Source organism: Benincasa hispida, chromosome 5 (assembly GCF_009727055.1).
Source record: "Benincasa hispida cultivar B227 chromosome 5, ASM972705v1, whole genome shotgun sequence".
In the NCBI taxonomy this organism is placed as follows: domain Eukaryota; kingdom Viridiplantae; phylum Streptophyta; class Magnoliopsida; order Cucurbitales; family Cucurbitaceae; genus Benincasa; species Benincasa hispida.
In genome coordinates, this window is record NC_052353.1 from 53,054,798 (window position 1) to 53,076,660 (window position 21,863).

The 21,863-nt window shown below is 34.8% G+C and overlaps 2 protein-coding genes and 1 long non-coding RNA gene across 3 annotated transcripts; 2 read left to right on the plus strand and 1 right to left on the minus strand.

Annotated features, from left to right (window-relative positions):
• Positions 1-6,986: 6,986 nt before the first annotated feature.
• Positions 6,987-8,163, plus strand: LOC120078746. Its single transcript, XM_039033054.1, has one exon. It carries the CDS (start codon positions 7,101-7,103, stop codon positions 7,956-7,958), a length of 858 nt encoding a protein of 285 aa, XP_038888982.1. The 5' UTR covers positions 6,987-7,100; the 3' UTR covers positions 7,959-8,163.
• Positions 8,164-9,394: 1,231 nt separating this feature from the next.
• Positions 9,395-11,332, plus strand: LOC120078743. The gene has a single exon (XM_039033051.1). The coding sequence runs from the start codon at positions 9,899-9,901 to the stop codon at positions 10,748-10,750; it is 852 nt and encodes a 283-aa protein (XP_038888979.1). The 5' UTR covers positions 9,395-9,898; the 3' UTR covers positions 10,751-11,332.
• A 3,933-nt stretch (positions 11,333-15,265) lies between these two features.
• Positions 15,266-19,267, minus strand: LOC120077685. Its single transcript, XR_005481816.1, has 2 exons — positions 19,016-19,267; positions 15,266-15,794 (listed from the first exon to the last, which is right to left on the minus strand). It is a non-coding gene; the product is annotated as an uncharacterized LOC120077685 (long non-coding RNA).
• Between the last annotated feature and the right edge of the window lie 2,596 nt (positions 19,268-21,863).

Consider the following 21,863-nt stretch of genomic DNA (forward strand, 5'->3'; position numbering starts at 1 on the left):
AAAGAGAGAGATCAGTATCAAGAAGTCATTGAGGGCATCATCTTCTACTCCATTACGACTATCGTAGAGAACAGGTAACATTTCTAAATGCCTTCTTTCCTCCACGTAAAATGGGTCATTGACTCTGGCGCTACAGACCATATGACAGGTAACCCAGTTTATTCTCTAACCTTTGTACATCTACCTCTTCACCTAATGTCACTATAGCTGATGGAACCTCCAACTCCTGTTTTAGGATCAGGAACTGTCTAGTCTCACTGAATCAATTTCTTTGTCAATCAGTTTTAAATTTACCAAATTTCTCGTTTAATTTGATTTCGGTCATGTAAACTCACTTGTGATCTTCATTGTTGTGTCTCCTTTTTCCTGTTTATTGTCTTATTTTAGGATCTCACGTACGAACAGACTATTGGTAAAGGGCGGAAATTTGGAGGTCTTTACATCTTTGAACCACAAACACCTACGGCCATCACATGCTCTAGTGTGTTGTTCTCCTTTGAAGAATTGTTGTTTGGGTCATCCGTCTATCTCTGTGTTGAAAAGTCTTTCGTCCACAACTTCAACATTTGTCTTCTTTAGATTGTGAAGTCATGTCAATTTGCTAAATTTCATCGTTTGAGTTCGTATCCTCAAGTCATAAAACGAGCTAGTGCTCCTTTTGAATTAGTCCATTCTGATGTTTGGGGTCCATGTCCTGTTGAGTCCAAAGGAGGGTTTAGGTATTTTGGTTACATTTGTCGATGACTATTCTCGTGTTACGTGGGTTTATATTTAATGAAATTTCGTTCTTGAGTTACTTTTCTAATTTTCGTAACTCTCCATGCTGAAGTTCAAATCAGTTTAGTGGTACTCTTAAAATCCTTCGGAGTGATAATCGCTAAGAATATTTTCTCTCATACACTCAAGTTCTATTTAGATGCCCATGGCATTCTTCATCAATCTCTTGTGTTGTATTCTCCATCTTAAAATGGGGTTGCAGAACGAAAGAATTGTCAATCTCCTGAAGACAGTCAGAGCTTTGATATTTCTGATGCATGTTCCAAAATCCTTTTGGGGCAGATGTTGTTTCCATAAGCTTGTTTCCTAATAAATCGCATGCACTCTTCCAATTCTTAAGGGTGAGGTACCTTTTTCGTAACTTTTAATGCCCCAAGCAACATTTGTTTCCCATTCCACCCAAAATATTTTTTGGTTGTACCTGCTTTGTTCGAGATGTCGACCTTAGCATACCAAGCTGGATCCAAAGTCCTTAAAATGTATTTTTCCTTGGTTATTCCTGTGTCCAAAAGGGGTATCGATGTTATTGTTCTAGTCTAAATAAAATTTTAGTCCTCTCCTGATATCACGTTTTTTGACAATAACCCCATTTTTTTTCATCACCGTCTTTTCTCTTCGAATAAGAGTCAGAGGGAGCATAAGGAAATAAAAGATGATTTCCTTGTCTACACAGTTATTTCTCCTTCTGATCCTCTTCCTAATTCATCTCTACCTATGCTACTTCTACTCTTCCTCCTATCATTAAGGTCTATACTCGACGCCAACCTCCTTTAGTTCCATGCCCTGTACCAAAGTCTTCTTCGTCATTGGATCCAGAAAGGGTGATGATCTTCCTATTGCTCTTCGTGAAGGTAAACGTACATGTGCTCATCCTATTTCCTCTTTTGTTTCATATAACCATTTGTCGCCTTCCACATGTTCATTCATTGCATTCTTAGAGTCAGTATCCATCCCGAAAACTGTTCATGAGGCTTTGTCTCATCCTGGTTGGTGTGCCGCAATGGTGGAGAGATGGCTGCCTTAGATGATAATTGTACTTGGGATTTAGTTTCTCTCCTTGCAGGAAAGAAGGCTATCGGTTGCAACTGGGTGTTTTGCAGTTAAAGTCAATCCTGATGGTTTTGTTGCTCGGTTAAAAACACGCCTCGTAGCGAAAGGCTACACACAAATTTATGGCGTTGACTATGCTGATACTTTTTCTCCTGTAGCAAAAATGGCATATGTAAGTTGTTTATTTCTTTAGCTTCAATCAATCATTGGCCTTTACATCAGCTTGATATAAAAAATGCATTTCTTCATGGTGATCTTCAAGAAGAGGTGTATATGGAAGACCACCAAGATTTGTTGTTTAGGGGGAGAATGGAACGGTGTGTCGCCTTCGTAAATCCTTGTATGGATTAAAGCAGAGCCCACGAGCTTGGTTTGGTAAATTTGGTCAGGTGATTGAAAGCTTTGGAATGCGGAAGAGCAGGTCAGATCATTCAGTCTTTTTTAAGAGATCTGAGGGTGGTGTCATCTTGTTAGTTGTATATGTGGATGATATTGTGATTACTGGTGATGATGCTTTAGGGATTCAGTCTCTAAAGACCTCTTCATAGTCAATTCCATACAAAAGATTTGGGCATGTTGAAATACTTCTTAGGAATTGAGGTAATAAGAAGCAAGAAAAGAATTCTATTATCACAGAGAAAACATGTACTTGACTTGTTAACTGAAACAAGAAAGCTAAGGGCTAAGCCATGTAGTACCTCAATGTTGCCCAACTTTCAGCTCACAAAAGATGGAGAATTGCTAAAAGATCCTGAAAGATATAGAAGGTTAGTGGGAAAACTTAATTACCTTACAGTGACTCGACCCGACATAGCCTATTCCGTAAGTATTTTGAGTCAGTACATGTCATGCCCTACAGTTGATCCTTGGGCTGCATTGGAACAGATTCTTTGTTATTTGAAGGCTGCTCCCGGGCTGGTTTATTATATAAGGATTATGGTCATACTAATATTAAATGTTTCTCAGACGCCGATTGGGCAGAATCTAAAGAAGACAGAAGATCAACCTCAGGGTATTGTATTTTTGTTGGTGGTAATTTGATTTCTTGGAAGAGTAAAAAGCAAAATGTGCTGTCACGTTCAAGTGCAAAATCAGAATATAGAGCAATGACACAATCTGTGTGTGAATTGACTTGGATATATGAACTTCTTGTTGAGTTGGGATTTGAAATCATTACATCGACAAAGTTGTGGTGTGATAATTAAGCAACACTTCATATTGCGTCTAATCCAGTATTTCATGAAAGGACTAAACATATTGAAGTTGATTGCCATTTTGTACGTGAGAAAATTCAACAAGGGTTGGTATCTACAGGATATGTGAAGACTGGAGAACAATTAGGAGATATCTTCACGAAAGCATTGGATGGAAGACGTATAGATTATCTATGTAACAAGTTGGGCATGATTAACGTATATGCTCCAACTTGAGGGGGAGTGTTATAATTCTATAGTTAGGGTTTTCCAGTCTTATAAATATTTTGTGATATTTTCCTTTTCTATGCTTTGTACACTTGTATATATTCATATATTTGGTGAATGAATAGAGCATTCTGATTCTTTCTCAAACCTAAGAATTTTACAACACCTAACTACCTAACTAGTCCTAAGTCTAAGCCCCCTTTAAATAGATTCAAAGGGGAAGGGTGTTTTCACACCTAAACTAATACAAACTAAAATTACAATTAGAAAATTACAGCATTTGTCTAAAATACCCCTACATCAGAACTGAACCAAATCATGAAATGAACACCCCTACCATCATTATATCACAAATTTTGTATTTTAATGCCAACCGGAGCATAGCTTTACTAGTTGGGGCATATACCCTCGACCAAGAGATCTTTAAATCCTCAACCCCATTTGTTCTTGATGTAAGAAGAATAGGGTTAATTGGGTAATTAGGTAATATTCTAGATTAATTCCCTTTTTACCCCACTTGTAATAGAACTCCATAAATAGGAACCTTCCCCTGTATCAAACACATTATTCATTCTAATAAAAGATCCACAATTTTGATTCTTGGAAAGAATTCTCCTTTTATCTCCTTTAGGCTACATTGATTTGGTAGCAGAGCAGCTGTTTGGACCTACATTGACTGTCGTGTGTGGAAGACTGGAAAACTCTTGGTGACACCGATTGTAAGAGGAAGCTTCGTGAGTTGTTCTTGTTGTTGAACATCTATATAGGGAGAACCCTTTAAATTCTAGAAAAGAAGAAGATACCAATTTTTTTTTCAAGATTTCACAAGAATGGATTATTACCGATCAAGGAAAAGCCGAAGAAAAAAAAAATATAGCAGTTGGTATCGGCAATAAAGTCAAATTTATTCCCAAAAGCAGTGCTGGAATTTTGACTCAAGTGATTCAGAAGAAGAATTTCAACATAATAATTTCGCCTGTGCTCGATTTTCTCAAAGAACCTATCATTATCCCGATTGGAAATTTTATTATAGTGATTCTAGTGATTCCGATGAAGATTCTAATGCCGTTTAGAATGAAATAACAAGGCGACATTATCAACAAAGAGCCCGACGATCCAAATTCTAATCAAATCAATTTCTCAAAAAATTGACGTAAGAATTGGGAGTTAGATGATTCAGAAAATGATTTAGAGTATGAAAGAAATTATTATGACCAACATCAAAGAACACCCATAAATCATCCCAACACTAACACCAACCAACACCGGGAAACTCTTGGTGACGCCGATCGTAAGAGGGAGCTTCTTGAGTTGTGCTCGTTGCCAAATAACACACATCTAATTAGAGGGAACCCTTGAAATTCTAAGAAAGAAAGAAGAAACCAAATATTTATCAAGTTTTTTAAGAATAGACTATTATCAATCAAAAAGGACGTCCAAGAAAAAATCAGCAATTGGTATAAACAAGAAAATCAAATTTCCTTCCAAAAACAATGTTGGAATTCTGACTCAAGTGATTCAGAAGAAGAATTCCAATATACTGATTTTGCCATGCTCGATTTTATCAAAGAACCTATCATTATCCAAATTGAAAATTTGATTCTAGTGACTCCGATGATGTTTCTAAGGAAGTTCGAGACGGAATAAGAAGACGACAATATAGAAAAATGCCCAATGATCCAATCGAACCCATTTTTCAAGAAATCAATGTAAAGATTGGGAGTTAGATGAGTTAAAGAATCATCAAGAATCATCAAGAATGGTTTTTTACAACCCAAGAAGAACGTTCAAGACTCAAAATTATTCTTTTGGTTATGAAACACGATCAAGAAAGTTGATTCAAGAAAATCAATGGATGAGTCCTATATCCACTACGAGATTGAGGCATATCCAAGAATCCAACAAAATGACTACTTTGATCCCATAACATTGGAGGAAGTAAAGAAAACAACAAAAGAAATCCAACGTTCATTGGGGAAAATGACTCAACATATGGATCAACTATCAATTCATTTGCAAGAGTTTAAGAACGGATTGATTTCATATACCGAAGAAAAAACAAAGGAATAACGGTTAGAAAATTTTTAAATAGAAAATCTTGAAGATAAAATTGAAGAAAAACAAGAATTTGAAGATGTTGATTTGGAAATAGTCGCAAGTGAAGAACGGAAATCCAATGAAGAAGATGGAAGAGAAGTATCGAACATCGAGCAAGAATCAAACAAGAACAACGACACATTGATTGTGGTGGAAATGGATCAAGAAATTGTCGAAGAACTTGAAGCGAATAATAAAGAAGATGTGATACTTGAATGATTCTATTTGGAAGGTGGTTTTCTAATGATTGGTCATTTGAATACGATTTTGAATGAGCTTGAAGGAAACATCTTTTCTGGGTTTATGATCGACGGAGAAGTTCCTCTTTTGGTGGCATATTAGATTTTTTTTTTCTCGAATTTATCCCTTTGATCATAATATTTTTGTTGAAAATGTAGGAGGTTGATTTGGTCACACTCCGTTGAACAAGTTATTTCATTCCTTGTTTCCTTCATAAAATTTTTCTTTTAAAAACTCGAGGAGGAGTTTTCTTTTTGGAGGGGTAGAATGATGTAAGAAGAATGGGGTCAATTGGGTAATTAGGTAATATTCTAGGTTAATTCCCTTTTTACCCCCACTTGTAATAATACTCTATAAATAGGGACCTTCCCCTCATGTATCAAACACATTATTCATTCTAATAAAAGATCCACAATCTTGATTCTTGAAGAGAATTCTCCTTTTATCTCCTTTAGGCTACATCAGTTCTTGAACTCAAAAATAATAAATTGTATTTCAACCATTGAGATATTGTTTCTCAAAGGATTTTAAAATGCTAAGCAAAAAGTAACAATAACAAAAGTGTTTACCCTACCAAGGTCTAGTACTATATTCGACTAAGTACTAGTACTATTTTACCTATCATTTGAACTATATTTTATTAACCAGAGATCAACTAATAACCACAGATTAGCTAATGAAATCAAGTATTTAAATTGTACTGTCAAGGAATCATATCCTTGGTGTATGATACTAGCTATGTCAACAGCACTCGTGCACTTCATAATCTATGGATTTTTCCAACGACATATTACAGATTATGTTAAATGTGCATACCAAAACATTAAATAAATAACTAATGAGCTGAAAACCTAGTGATGGGGTCTCATATCACAAACATGGTCTGACATATAGTTGAAAATAGATATATAATTTGACACAGGTGAAGAAACAATCTTGTCTTTATCAAGAGAGGCCCAGTCACCTTTTCCTTGATAAGAAAATAATCTTGATGTCAATGGTTTGTATATGGAGAGATTCTCATGAAACTAGAACAAATTAATTTAATTAGTTAATGAGAAGAGACATGCCAAAACATTACTGCATGCCAAAACATTACTGCAGAGTTGTTTAGATCTAGATCATGAGAAGCTTATAATAGAATAGAATAATTAGAGGCATGCATGATCCCATATCGTTTCTACATTATAATAAAACTCTCTCTTTTAAAAATTAGTTAAATTCAAGAATTTGATTTTTGTATAAGATACATGCATGTGATTATAAAGATAATTAACATTAATAATGAAATATGTAGCAGGTGGGAAGGAGACATGGCATGAACATAGCTGAATTGGTTTTGTAGATCTATAACTTAAACTATATTTTGAATGAGTATGAGATTCCTCATGTCTCCCTAACCTCTGTTGTATATATATTTCCCTTATAACCAAAGGATGAAGGCAGCTTGAAAATTGCTCAATTTTTCAGTAGGTCATTAGCTAAGCTTTTGGCTTCTCCAATTGAGAGAGAAAAATGGATTCCTTTGCTGTAAACTCAAAGAAAACACTCCATGTTCGCTCAAATAGCTTGCCCTCAAAGCCCCATCCAATTGTTAACCAAGTTGATGAACATTTGTGCAGATTGAAGTCCTCTGAAGCCACTTCTTCAACTTCCTCTTTATGCCAAAGACTCAGTAGCCTCCATGATTTGCATGATTGCATTGATAGTTTACTTCTTCTACCATTCACCCAACAAACTCTTGTTAATGAGAGTGATAACAAATGGACTGATGACTTGCTAGAAGGATCTTTGCGGGTCTTAGAGTTGTGTGATATTGCTAAGGATGCATTGTTGCAGACAAAAGAATGTGTGCTTGAACTAGAATCGGTTTTGCGTAGAAGAAGAGGTGAAGATGTCATTGCAAGTGATCTTCAGAAATGCTTGAGTTCTAGGAAGATGATAAAGAAGGCAGTCCACAAGACCTTGAAAGGAATCAAAAGCAACTATTCTCAGCAAAGTGAAGAAAATTCAGCAACTGTAAATTTGTTAAAAGAAGTAGAAGCAATCACATTCAGTACTGTTGAATCAGTATTGTCCTTCATAGCAGGACAAAAGTTGCCATCAAAGTTGAGTCGATGGTCCTTTGTCTCCAAGCTGGTACAAACCAAAAGAGTTGCCAGCAAAGATGAAGATGCATATGAAAATGAGGTAGAAATGTTGGATGCCGCTCTGTTTGCAATTGCCAGCCACACAAGCGATAAATCCTTCAGCTTGCAGAACCTGCTGAGGAAATTTGAGTCAAGTATTCAAGATCTTGAAGAAGATCTTGAGAGTCTACAAAGGCATCTAATAAAAAATAGAGTCTCTCTTCTCAATATCCTAAATTACTAAGTATGGAACTTAGATAATAGTAATGGTCAATGCCATGAGAACTCATTTTTGCTAAATGTAAACACCAAAGTGTATATATATACATTTCTATTGTTATGAGAATCAACTCTTTGAAGCAAAATCAGATTTTGCGTTTAGTATAATCATCTTCCCCAGCCAATTATTTTCCACTATTTATATTGATCAGTGTGCTGTGCTATGTTTCAAAGGGGAAAAAACAATACACAAACACAATCTATATCCATATCATAATTTTGCTAATTCAACATCTGAGACCTGAATTTCTCATTTGAAGTTGGAGGAGTTTAAACTGCTAAGGAAGGAAGAGAGAAGAGTTTATTGTTTTTCAAGTACTGTTTCTCATGTCACTTTTCTGTTTAAAAAAATTGTTAACTAGGGTCAATTACCCAACCATGGATACCTGATGAAGCTAAGAATCAACATTAGCATTGTTGTCAAAGATTCCAATTGTCCCAATAATTGCGATAAGCACGAGAATCACATGGTAAGTTGTCTTTCAGCTATGAGACAATTTGCTAAATTATCTATAATAAGGCTGAACAGTTTCCTGCTAATGAAAGCTATCTTGAACGATCATGGTGGATCTTGCCACCTCCACCACAACAATCACCATTTTAAAGTTTTAACTGATTGATCAAAGAGTTGCTTGAATAAAGTATAATGAGGACATCTATTTGTTCAATTTTACTGATAAAATCATGGAAGTGAGCATATGCAAGCACAGTGGGGACTGGGAAATTTAAGAACTCAAGGAATTAAATGCATATCACATATAAATAGAAGCAACATGAAGCAGCAAAGGAAGAAGAATCAGGATGAGAACTAAAAGAACATAAAGTTCATCTCTCTTGAGAATTTGGGTCAGTCAGCATTTCTAATCTTACACGATACGAAGAAGAATAAGAAAATCCAATAAGTCAGCACCATTACTTTCTGAGTGGTGCCAACAATGTCAACAGCACTCGTGTGCATTCATAATTTACAAACTGCACGACAATCTATTGCGGAATATAAAGCATATAAATTATAATAAAGGCATTGAGCAAGCGAGGGAAATACCTGGATATGGGGAAACACATCACAAACATCGCCATGATATCTCTGAAAATTGATAATTAATTCAATGCATTGGGAGGAAGAAGATTCCCACACGTGTGTAAAGCGACAATCTTGTCCTTTGCAGGAGAACCCAGTTCATCATTTTCCAAGATGAGCTAACAAAACTGAATGTTGATGCCACTGCCTCTTTGGTTTGATTAAACAATAAGTTTTTTCCCCTTTCTTTAAGGCAAAGGTAGGGTATAGAGATTTGACCTTCGACTTCGACCTCAAAGAAAGGAAAACATGTCAATTATCATTAAACTATGTGTATGTTAGAAGTTTAAGATTGCATGACATAGAAAGGACTTCTTTTATATTGACTTTTATATGAAAGCATCATAAAGAACAATAAATTTTTAGGGAAAAATTATTGAAATGATAGTTACAAACAGTTACATTGATATGTTTGTGATGTTTTAATATCTGTTCTAGTTGGGTCCTTGTCCTATCTTTTTTATGAAAATGATGGGCCACAGTGATGGTCAATACCTCAACAATAAACCTTCTGTAATTTTGGGAGTAAAGAAATTAGCATTAATAATAGATTATCTGTCAGATAAATCCATTTGATTATAAAGAAATTAGCATTAATAATCGTGTAGATAAGAAAAAGGTGGGAGGGAAGCATGCCATAAACATTGCTGAATTATTGGTTTCTGCAAATCAATTACTTAATTATAATAAGATGAGTTTGAGATTCCTCATGTCTCCCTCGGCCAAGATATATAAATAGGACCCGGAAGGCCAAAAGATGAAGTCAAATTGAAACTGCTCTGGCTATTTTGCAATCCATTAACTTAGGCTTTTTGCAAAATAAAATGGATTCCTTTGCTACAAACTCAAAGAAGTCATTCCATATCCGCTCAAACAGCTTGCCTTCAAAGCCACATCCAGTTGTTGCTGAAGTCAATGAACAGCTTTGCAGATTGCAGGCCTCTGAAGCCACTTCTTCATCTTCTACTTTGTGCCAAAAACTTGATGGCCTTAAAGATTTGCATGATTGCATTGATAAGTTGCTTCTTTTGCCCCTCACCCATCAAGCTCTTGTTGACAAAAAATCGGTTGATGACTTGCTAGAAGGATCTCTCAAGCTCTTGGACGTGTGTGCTTCGGCTAAGGATGTGTTATCCCAAATGAAGGAATGTGCTCACGAACTTGAGTTGGCTTTGCGCAGAAGAAGAGGAGATATTGTAGTTGATGTTCAAAAGTATTTAACCTCAAGGAAGATGTTGAAAAAGGTAATCCACAAGGCCTTGAAGGGAAGGGAAAAAACAAGTTCCCAAAAGAGTGATGAAAGTTCAGAAATTGTTAGCTTGTTAAAGGAGGCAGAAACTGTCACATATAACAGCATCGAATGCTTGTTGTTATTTGTAGCAGGGCCAAAGATGCCATCAAAGATGAGCAAATGGTCATTGGTTTCCAAGTTGATGCAACCTAAGAGAGTAGCCTGCAAAGATGATGGCACAGATGGAAATGAAGTGGAGATGGTGGATGTTGCATTAAGTTCAATCACCAATCACAAATTTGATTTCCTTGTGCAAGGTGAAGATGTCCAGAACTCGCTGAGCAAATTGAAGTTGTGTATTCATGACATCGAAGAAGGTCTTGAGAGTCTATATCGCCATCTTATAAAAAACAGAGTCTCACTTCTTAACATCCTAAATCACTAAGGATGAAATTTCAAAAAGTAGTATCATAGCCGATTCCAATGGAATCCATTTTTGTCAAATGTAAACACCACAGTACATATATATACAAATACATTTCATAACATCTTTGCAAAGCAAACCATCTTCTTCTCCAGCTAACTTTTTGCAATATTATTATTGTTGATATAGTTAAAAATGCAAACATAGTCCTATATGAAATAGAAGTGAGAAAGATCCTTATTATATAAGTTTGGATAATAAATATAATACTACGAGGTTTTTCAAGTTGAATCCAAAAAGTAAAATCATGGCTACATAGTCCAAAGTGAAGACTATAATCATGGTGATGTGACAAAAAAAAATCTATCCACCACCCAGCACATCATTATTTTTGTCTATTAACTATGTACACTTTCTTTGTTTTAACCATTAAGGATTGCGAACTATTGGATAAAAAAGAAATTGTGTTTCACTTCTAAAGTGATTTTCCCACTAAAGCTTAAACTATGGTATGTTAACTAGAGGTCCATTAGTTAACCAAGGTTACATAATGAAGCTAAGTATTGAAATTGGCAATGCTGTCAAGGATTCCAATTGCCTCCGGTAATGAGCACAATAAACACATGGAAGCATGAGTTTTAATTTTCACTTTATTATGCATATGCAAGTTGTCTTGCATCTGAGAGACAATTTGATTCAATTATATGTATAATAATAAAGCTAATCAAGCCATATCACATAATTTAAGAATTAAATAATAAACAATGAGCTGATGGTAGGAGATTCATCAACCTCTGCACCCGTGTGCATGTGTAAAGCAACCTCCATGTCTCCACAGTGGCAACCATACTTCTTTTTTTATGAAGTAAACAGATCTGAATATGTTTAATTTAATATAGATATGAGTTGGAGATTTGGTAGAGAGGAAACATTGCTACAACAGTGTTTTAAACTAAATGGAAAATGCCTATAAATGTACTGATTCCTGAAAGGTCAAAGCAGATATGGTTCAAATTGTCTCCCTTGCTTGATATGTATTAAACATATGAGGAGGGGAAAGAACACAGGGATAAGTCATAGAGCTAGCAGTTGGTTGAACATTCAGGTTTTTGAATATATGCGGCTAAGCAATGAAGGAATGTCTATATAAACTTCGATTGGTCAGCCATTGACTAAAGACCAAGGGCTGAAAGTGGCCTGGAGATATTGGGAATATAAAGTATTTGTCTTCAACAAATGTGAGAAATCCACAGGGTAATGGATGGATCCGAAGTTTTAAATAGCTGAAAACACAGGCAACCTGCTGACTGCAATAAAGATATGGCACTGCAGCCATGGTTAAGCCTATTGATGGTTGTGGAATACTGCAACCATGGTTATATTGCATCAGTTTGAAGGGGGAAACAGTCTCAGTTTGTTTGAATCAAATAACGTTCCTTACTTTTTGGAAGGCGACGTAGTCCAGAGATGTTAGTAGGTATTAGTGCTCAGAGTTATGCAAACCAAATAACTAGTATCTCAAGAATGGCTGATAGTGCCAATAGAGTCTTGCATTGATTAGAAGTGTGGAAGATAATCTCCATCGGTTTGGAGCTTTCTAGGTAGAATCTAGAAATAAATTCGACAATATCATATCATTGAAGCAATACGAAAAGATCAGTCGTCCTAACCGAAAAAAGCAAGTCAAAATGAATTTGTTGGTGAAGCTTACATTACTTATCTTGATAAGCAAATTTATTGACATCACGGTGATTAATATCCCGAACCGGCCAAAAGAAGTGGATGTATGCAATAAATCTAGAGAGACACATTAAGGAGTGAGTAGATGGAAGCTCAGTGGGAGCTGAGAAGTAGAAGAACTCGAAAGGATTTACAAACCACTTGGAAGTAGAAGAAAGCTCTGCCTCGGGATATATAGGCTCAGCATGCAGCAGAAAAGAGAGCAGAAATAAGGATGTGGACAAATATATCAGTCCGTCTAGTTGTCAATATAGATGTAATAAAAGAGTTGGTAAGAATGAATTCAATTCATAGTGACTTCGGTTTGGTTGGCCATTATGCCAACTTTCTTTTGGACTTGATGGACGAGCGTAATAAAAATCTTTTTAGATAGTTTCATGAACGTGGTACTGTCTACAACTTTGTATTGGTACAAAACTAGACGTCCTTTTAAGAATTTTAGTCTTTTTTATTTAGTTTTCAATTAAAAATCTCTTTTGTAATCACCTATAGGCTATAGGTACTTTGAAGTCTCCCCTTATTTCAACTAAATGTTTCTTCTCTAAGAAAATAAATATAAAAATAATATTATAGGATTAGACAATTTTTTTTCCTAAGACCAGTCGAAATGTACATAAATGAGCTCGAACACTCAGATATCCATATGGCATCATCAAAGTCCTTCCCTGCATCAAGGAAGGATCCGAAGATTATGAAAGGTTGTTCGAATGAAATTTTGTCAAATCTAAGAGGTGCAACCTCTTTAGTATTGTGCTTACTCAACAGACGTGGTTCATAATTTAAAAATTGCTTGACAATCTATTGCAGAATATAAAGTACATAATAGAGGCATTGAACAAGCAAGTGGCGAGGGAGAAACCTGGAGATTAGGAATAGAGCACGAGCATCCCCAGATAACTCTGGAAATAGAAAATTAATTGAATGCATTGGGAGGAATAAGATTCTCACACGGTTGCATGCATAAAGCGACAATCTTGTCCTACGAAGAAAGAGATCTAGTTCACCATTTTCGAGATGAGCCAAAAATTGGAGGCCATTGCCTCGATTATAGAAAGATGCTTGCTCTGTAACTGTAATGTACAAGAACCCGTACATATTATATCTATAACTTATTTGAGGTCAAGACTGTTTCAGTATCGAAGTCCAGACATTTGTTAATGACATTCAAACTTAGAGGGGAAGGAAATCGATATGGTAATGAGTAAAAAAAATACAGGTTGTATGTGGCAATATATGGTATTGAGTTGTGAGAAAATTGAAGGGATCTAACTACATTAAAAACGGTGTCAATTAGAGGGGAAGCAAATTTTGGAGTAAAAATTTAAGTCCAAATGGCATTGGAATGTAACTACATTCAAAACGTGTATGAGAAGAAATTTTAAAAGAGTAGGATAAGTGTAACTATCATCCAGACAAAAATAATAACAGAATAGTAACACGAGACAAATAAGAGAGAGCAAACTTACAAAATTGGTAACCCAATTCAGTGTAACTACACCTACGTCTGGGAGGCAGAGTGCCCAAATGAAAAGAGTTTCACTAGTAGAGTCAAGCGATTACAAAGAAATACTTATCTGATAGTTACATTATCTTGATTCACAACAAGCTTACTCCTAATGAAAAGTTTAGGCTCTCCCTAAACTTGAGACTTTCTCTCCAAGTATCTTCTCAATTTAGGCTCCCCTTAATCTGAATACTCCTTCATTTAGTTGAGCAACCTTTCAACATGTTTGCTCACTTATGTAAAGTAATCAATCATACACTCTCTTTCGAACTAGATTACAAAGTTCTCACAATAGAAGATTTTACAGAAGAACTAGGAAACCTTCAGTTGAAAATCTTACAAAGCCGCACATTCAACTTCTCTCTAACACAATCACTCTCTTTTTAACAAAACGTATGGCTTACCTTAGAGGACCACATGACACACTAAATATATGGTCTACAAAAGGCAAGAAAGCTAGCAAGACAGAGTATCATTGTGGTAAACAAAAACAGAAAGCAATGCCAAAAAATATGCAACATAAAAGGAAAGAATATTATGCAGTCATAGACAAATTTAACACGCACAAAGTTAGAGACAAGAGTATTTAGCAAGACTGGCTAAAAGAAAATATGAGCAGCCAACAAAGCTGCAATAATATTATTCAACATTCCGAAACTTAAAGTCGCTTTTATAACATTTAAGTTTTAAATTTTCTATTTGTAGATGTTATGTTTAGTTTCCCATCGTTTCTTTGGGCTGTATCTCGGAAATATATTTGAATTCTCGGCAAAATTTAAAAAGTAGTATTATTATTAAACATAAAGGTCAAAATAGTGTATACAAACTTGGCTTTTAAAATAAAATTTCTTAGGGATGCATTTCACCTTCCAAATGAGACTTGACCTGTTATGATATTTGATTACTTCTTTTAACTTTCATATAATTCTCATATATGAAAATAAAATTTATTGTGAAACACATTGAAATGTATAAAAATAATATGTATGTACATGTAAAATTTGTACATTGCATGTCCTTGTCATATATCGATCTTGTTTTGTCTTCTTCATGTCTTGTTTCCTTGTTCATGCCTGTGCTTCTTGCTCAACACCCCACAGAAAAATAGACAATTGGGTGAGGCCCAATTTTCTATTTTATGCAGCTTGATTGGCCTTATAACCATAGGATTCATTGGTTTAAAGCATTACATTTCTCCATTATACAATACAACAATGAATTATAAACAAATGGCCTTTGTGTCATACAGAAATTAGCATCAATTATGGTGAAGATAATAGAGAGGTGGGAGAGAGACAAAGCGTGGACATCGCTGAATTATTTTCTTATACATATCACTAATTGATTATAATTAGATGGGCTTGAGATTCCTCATGTCTCTCCCAGCCAAAGTGATATAAATAAGCTCTTGAAGGCCAAAAGAAGTCAACTTTTTGGCTGTTTTACAATTCATAATCTTAGGCTTTTGTAAAAAGAAGATGGATTCCTTTGCTGCAAACTCAAAGAAATCATTCCACATTCGTTCAAACAGTTTGCCCTCAAAGCCACATCCAGTTGTGGATGAAGTTAATGAAAATCTCTGCAGATTGAAGGCCTCTGAAGCCACTTCTTCATCATCTTCTTTGTGCCAAAAACTGGATGGTCTTCAAGATTTACATGATTCCATTGATAAGTTGTTTCTTTTGCCACTCACCCATCAAGCTCTTGTTGACAACAAGTCAGTTGATGACTTGCTAGAGGGATCTCTCAAGATCTTGGATGTGTGTGCTTTGGCTAAGGATGTTTTATCACAAATGAAAGAATCTGCACACGAACTTGAGTCTGCATTGCGAAGAAGAAGAAATGACAATGTGATTGATGTTCAAAAGTATTCGAACACGAGGAAGATGATAAAGAAGACAATCCACAAGGTCTTGAAGGGAATGGAAACATCAAGTTCCCAAAAAAGTGATGAAAGTTCAGAAATTGTTAGCTTGTTAAAAGAGGCAGAAGCTGTCACATATAACAACATTAAATCCTTGTTGTCATTTATAGCAGGACCAAAGTTGCCATCAAAGATGAGCAAATGGTCTTTGTTTTCTAAGTTGATGCAACCTAAGAGAGTAGCCTGCAAAGATGATGGCACAGATGGAAATGAAGTAGAAATTGTGGATGCTGCATTAAATTCAATCACCAATCACAAATTTGATTTCCTTGTGCAAGGTGAAGATGTCCAGAACTTGCTGAGGAAATTGGAGTTGTGTATTCATGACATAGAAGAAGATCTCGAGAGTCTATATCGCCATCTTATCAAAAACAGAGTCTCATTTCTTAACATCCTAAATCACTAAGGATGAAATTTTATATAGTAGTATCATAGTCAATTCCAATGGAATTTATTTTTGTCAAATGTAAACACCACAGTACATATATATACAAATATATTCCATAACAATTTTGCAAAGCAGACCATCTTCTTCTCTAGCTAACTTTTTGCAATATTATTATTGTTGATATGGTTGAAAATGCAACTTAGCACCATATGAAATAGAAGTGAAAAAGATCCTTATTATATAAATTTGGATAATAACTATAATACTACAACGTTTTTCAAGTTGAATCCAAAAAGTACAATCAAGCCTACAAAGTCCAAAGTGAAGAATATAATCATGGTGATATGACCAAAAATAAATCTATCCATCATCCAACACATCATTTTTTTTGTCTTTGACCTATGTACACTTTCTTTGTTTTAACCATTAAGGATTGCAAACTGTTGATAAACAAAATTTGAGTTTTTCTCTTCTAAAGTGATTTTCCCACTAAAGCTTAAACTATGGTATGTTAACTAGAGGTCAGTTAGTTAACCAAGGTTACCTAATGAAGCTAAGTATTCAAATTGGCCTTGCTATCAAAGATTCCAGTTGCCGCTGGTGATGAGCACAAGAACCACATGGAAGCTTGAGTTTTAACTTTCATGCAATGTTATGCATATGCGAGTGGTCTTGCACCCAAGAGACAATTTGATTCAATTATATGTATAATAATAAAGCTAATCAAGCCATATCACATAATTTAAGAATTAAATAATAAACAATGAGCTGAACTGATGGTAGGAGATTCATCAACCCCTGTACCCGTGTGCGTGTATAAAACAACCTTCATGTCTCCACAGTGGCAAGCATACTTCTTTCTTTATTAAGTAAACAGATCTTAATACGTTTAATTTAATATACATATGAGTTGGAGACTTGGTAGAGAGGAAACATTGCCACAGCAGTGTCTAGAACCAAATGGAAGAAGATGCCTAAACAAGCACTGATTCCTAAAAGGTCAAAGCAGATATTGTTCCAATTGTCTCCCTTGCTTGATATATATTAAGCATATGGGGAGGGGAAAGAACACAGGGATAACTCATAGACCTAGCAGTTGGTTGATCCGGCTAAGCAATGAAGGAATGTCTATATAGATTTCGATTGGCTGGCCATTCATTCAAGACCAAGGGTTGAACGCAACCAGGAGATTGAGATTATGAAGTATTTATCTTCAACAAATGTGAGAAATCCACAAAGTAATGGATGGATCTGAAGTTTTAAGTAGCTGAAAGCAAAGGCAACCTGCTGACTGCAACAAAAATATGGCACTGCAGACATGGTCAAGCCTATTGTTGATTGTGAATACTGCAGCGATGGTTATATTGTATTAGTTTGAAGGGGAAAACAGTTTCAGTTTCTTTGAATCAAATAATATTCCTTAATTTTCGGAAGGCGACATAGTCCAATGCTCAAGAGCGATGCAAACCAAATAACTAGTATCTCAAGAATGGCTGAGAATGCAAATAGAGTCTTGCATTGATTAGAAGTGTGGAAGATGTCGTCCTAGTCAAAAAAGCCAGTCAAAATGAATTTTTTTTGTGAAACTTACATTACTTATCTTGATAAGCAAATTTATTGACATCATGGTGATTAGTATCTAGAACCGGCCAAAAGAAGTGAATGTATGCAATAAATATCTAGAGAGAGACATTCATGAGGAGTGAGTAGATGGAAGCATAGAGGGAGCTGAGAAGTTTAGGAACTCAAAAGGATATATAAACCACAAAGAAGTAGAAGAAAGCTCTGCCTCATGAGATATGGGCTCAGCATGCAGCAGAAAAGAGAGCAGAATAAGGATGTGGACAGCTAGAATATGAAGTCATCATCCGAATTAGTAAAAATGAATTCGATTCATGGTGACCACCTACCCAGAGTTTAATATCTTACAAAATCTTTCTTAGTATTCAAATGTTACAGGATCAAGGGATCAAGGCCACTCTGAGTCCCCTACTCATCTATTTTTGTATTGTTCTTTTGCTTCTCGTTTTTGGCATATTATTTTGGAAGCTTTTAGTTGGTCATAGGCCTTTTTAACTAATATGTCTGACATTCTTGGATCTCTTTTGTTGGTTGGCCATTATGGGAGCTTTCTTTTGGGTGTGATGGGGCGAGTGCAATAAACGTCGTTTTAGAGACTCCTTTTTAGTTTTTGATAGTTTCATGAGCTTGATTTCAGCTTTGTATTGGTGCAAAACTAAGCACATTTTTATGAATTTTAGTCTTTTTTATTTAGTTTTCAATTAGAAATATCTTTTGCAATCACCAATAGGGTCTCTAGATACTTTGAGATCTCTCTATATTTCATTTATTCAATGACTGTTTCTTCTCCAGACAAGGCTTTTTTTCCCTAAGATTAAGATTAGTCGATATGTACATAAATCGGCTCCAACACTCACAGATAAAAACACAAAAAGAAAGTTTCCCTTTCCTCTTCTATCCATATGGCACCATAAAAGTTCTTCCCTGCATCAAGGAATGATCCGAAAATTATTGAAAGTTGTCCTAATGAAATTTTGTCAAATGCTCAAGCTGCAAATGGAAAAATGAATATGGCAGCGCCATTGCTTTCTGTATGGTGCTAACTCAACAGACTCTACTGGTTCACAATTTACAAATTACTTGGGAATCTACTGCAGAATATAAAGTACATAATAGAGGCATTTAGCAAGCAACTGATGAGGGAAAAACCTGGAGATGGGGAACACAGCACGAGCATCCCCAGATATCTCTGAAAAAAGAAAATTAATTGAATGCATTGGGAGGAAGAAGATTCTCACACGGTTGCATGTGTTAATCGACAATCTTGCCCTACGCAGAACGAGACCCAGTTCACCATTTTCGAGATGAGCCAACAAAATGGATGCCACTGCCTCGATTACAGAGAGATGCTTGCCCTGCAACTGTAAAGTAGAAGAAACCGTACACATGGGCCATGGCAGCCATTTTGAGTATTATATTTGTATGTTTATGATTCTTATGCCATTAAATTTTCGAAATTTTAATTATACTCCCAAACTTTTAAAATTTTTCAATAACCAACATCAACACTTTTTTTTTTTTTTTGTTAAAATGAAATCAAACGGTAATAGTGGTGTACATGTTCATAGGTAGCAGACACATGTTATATCTAGAACTTACTTAAAGGTCACGACTATTTCAATAGCGAAGTCCACACATTTATTGATGATATTTGAGTTTTTTTATCGATGAGGCATTGTCACGAATTTCTCTTTCTGTCAACGAATCTGTTATACTATTGTTCACATTCTAACTTGTTATGCACTATGAAATAAAGTCTTTGGCTTGAAAATCTCATGGATTGATATTGTTGTGTCTAATGATTTGATATTTCATTAGTTCCTTGCTCTTCTTTGTATGGGTAGGTTTCAATTATACACGTGTCTTTTCAAATTATTTCATTTTTACTGTTAGGCCTTTTTTTAAAAAAAAAAAAAAAAACTACCATTCTGAAGCTTCACAATAAAATAAAGACGAAAAATTGATATGACGATGGGTGATGAGTAATAAGTAGAGGGGAAGGAGATTTAGGAGTCAAAATTTAAGTCCCAATGGCAATGGAAGCTACACATTGTGAGAAAAATAGTGCATTGATAAAAATCGCCAAAGTCATTGATTATGAAAGTCGTAAACTATGAAATTCTAAGGAGAGTAAGGTAACAAGAGAGACCTTTAAGAGATGAATATGTGTATGAGAGAGAATTTTGAAAGAGTGGGATAGGCTACGAAGCACAGATACTTCATGTGAGGCAAAGAATCAATATCAGACACGTATCGGATACTGATACTTCCAGATACTTCCTAGATACGTATCTGACATGCAATTTGACGTATTTATACTTTCAGATACTTTTCAGATACGTATCTGACACACGATTTGATGTATCTATTTCTATGCGTATTTTTTTTAAAGAAAAAAGACAAGTAACTTATCTAATCTTTCCCAATCTAAAATTAGGCAACCTATTTAAAAAGCTCACTCCTCGAGTCCAAAACTAAAAGGAAAAAAAAATAACGACCAAACCCTAGACTAGAATCATCTAATATCTATCTTCACATTTGAGTCCTCACAAAATCCACTAAAATATAAGCCTATTTGGATATCTTCAACAATAAGTTATTCATTTATCTTCACACTTCTTCCTCTAATCTTCTTTTTTTTCTTTGTAATATGAGTCACTTTGCTATTGCATTTTATTAACTATTGTACTTCAACATCTTAGATGTTGTTTTTTTGTATTGTATTAGTGTTTGTATTATATTTTATGCTATTGTTATTAACCTGTATGTTAAATTTATCTATACCCTATATTTTTTTAAAGAAAAAGAAAATGTATCTTCAACGTATTAGTATCCTCGTTTTTTAGAAATATATAAAAAAATGACGCATCCTTAGACGTATCTGTATCTTAGTTTTTTAGAAATTGACGAATCGCCATATCCAATCGTATCTGTATCGTATAGTCGTATCTGTGTCTGTGTTTCATAGGGGATAAGTGAAGCACGTGAGTTTGTGAAACTTAGGAAAATGAGAAATAAGATGAGAAATTATTTTAAATGATAAAACTGCTAAAAATATTTATAACTAATAGCAAAATATCACAGTCTATCTGTGATAGACCGCGATAGACAGCAAAAAGACTATTATCTATGTCTATTTGTGTCATGATACATATAGATAATAGTCTATCGCTCTCTATCGCGATCTGTCAGAGATAGACTGTGATATTTTGCTATTATTTGTAAATATTTTAGTTTATTTTCCTATATTTGAAAACAACCCAAATAAGATTGAATGAGGAAAATCTTCACCTTCAATGGTAAGAAATTTGCAATCTAATAGTGATCTCTAAGTTTGCTTTTTACAACTTATCGTCATGTCCCATTTTTGTCTTCATTTTAATAGTAGAGTTGACAAATGTTTATTTTAAAACAAAATTTAATGGTAAAAAGATGAGCCTTTGAAATTTCACCAACATAACTAAAACATACTCTAAAGTTGAGTGAAGTTGGGCATTATTCACATTTGTAAAATTAAAGTCGCTTTGATAACTATTTCGTTTTAAATTTTCTATTTGTAAACACTATGCTTACTTCCCACTATTTAGTAAGGTTATATTTCACTTTTCTTGGTAACATATATTTGAATTTTTTATCCAAATTTAATAATAGAAGCAAGATTTTGAGAACTTTCGTTTAAAAAATTGCTTAGATTTTGAAAATGTTTAAAAAAAGTAGGTAACAAATAAAAAAAACACAAAGGTCAAAGTAGTGTTTGTATACTTGACTTTCAAAACTAAAATACTCCTCGAACGAGATTCAACCTGTTGTACCATTTCGTGGCTTCTTTTTGTTTTTGTATAAAATTCTCATATATGAAAATAAAATTTAGTGTGAAACACTGGAATGTACACAAATAAAAATGTGTATGTACATGTAAAATTTGTATATTGCATGTCCTTGTTATATATCGATCTTGTTCTGTCTTGTTCATGACCTATATTCTTGTCAATACCTG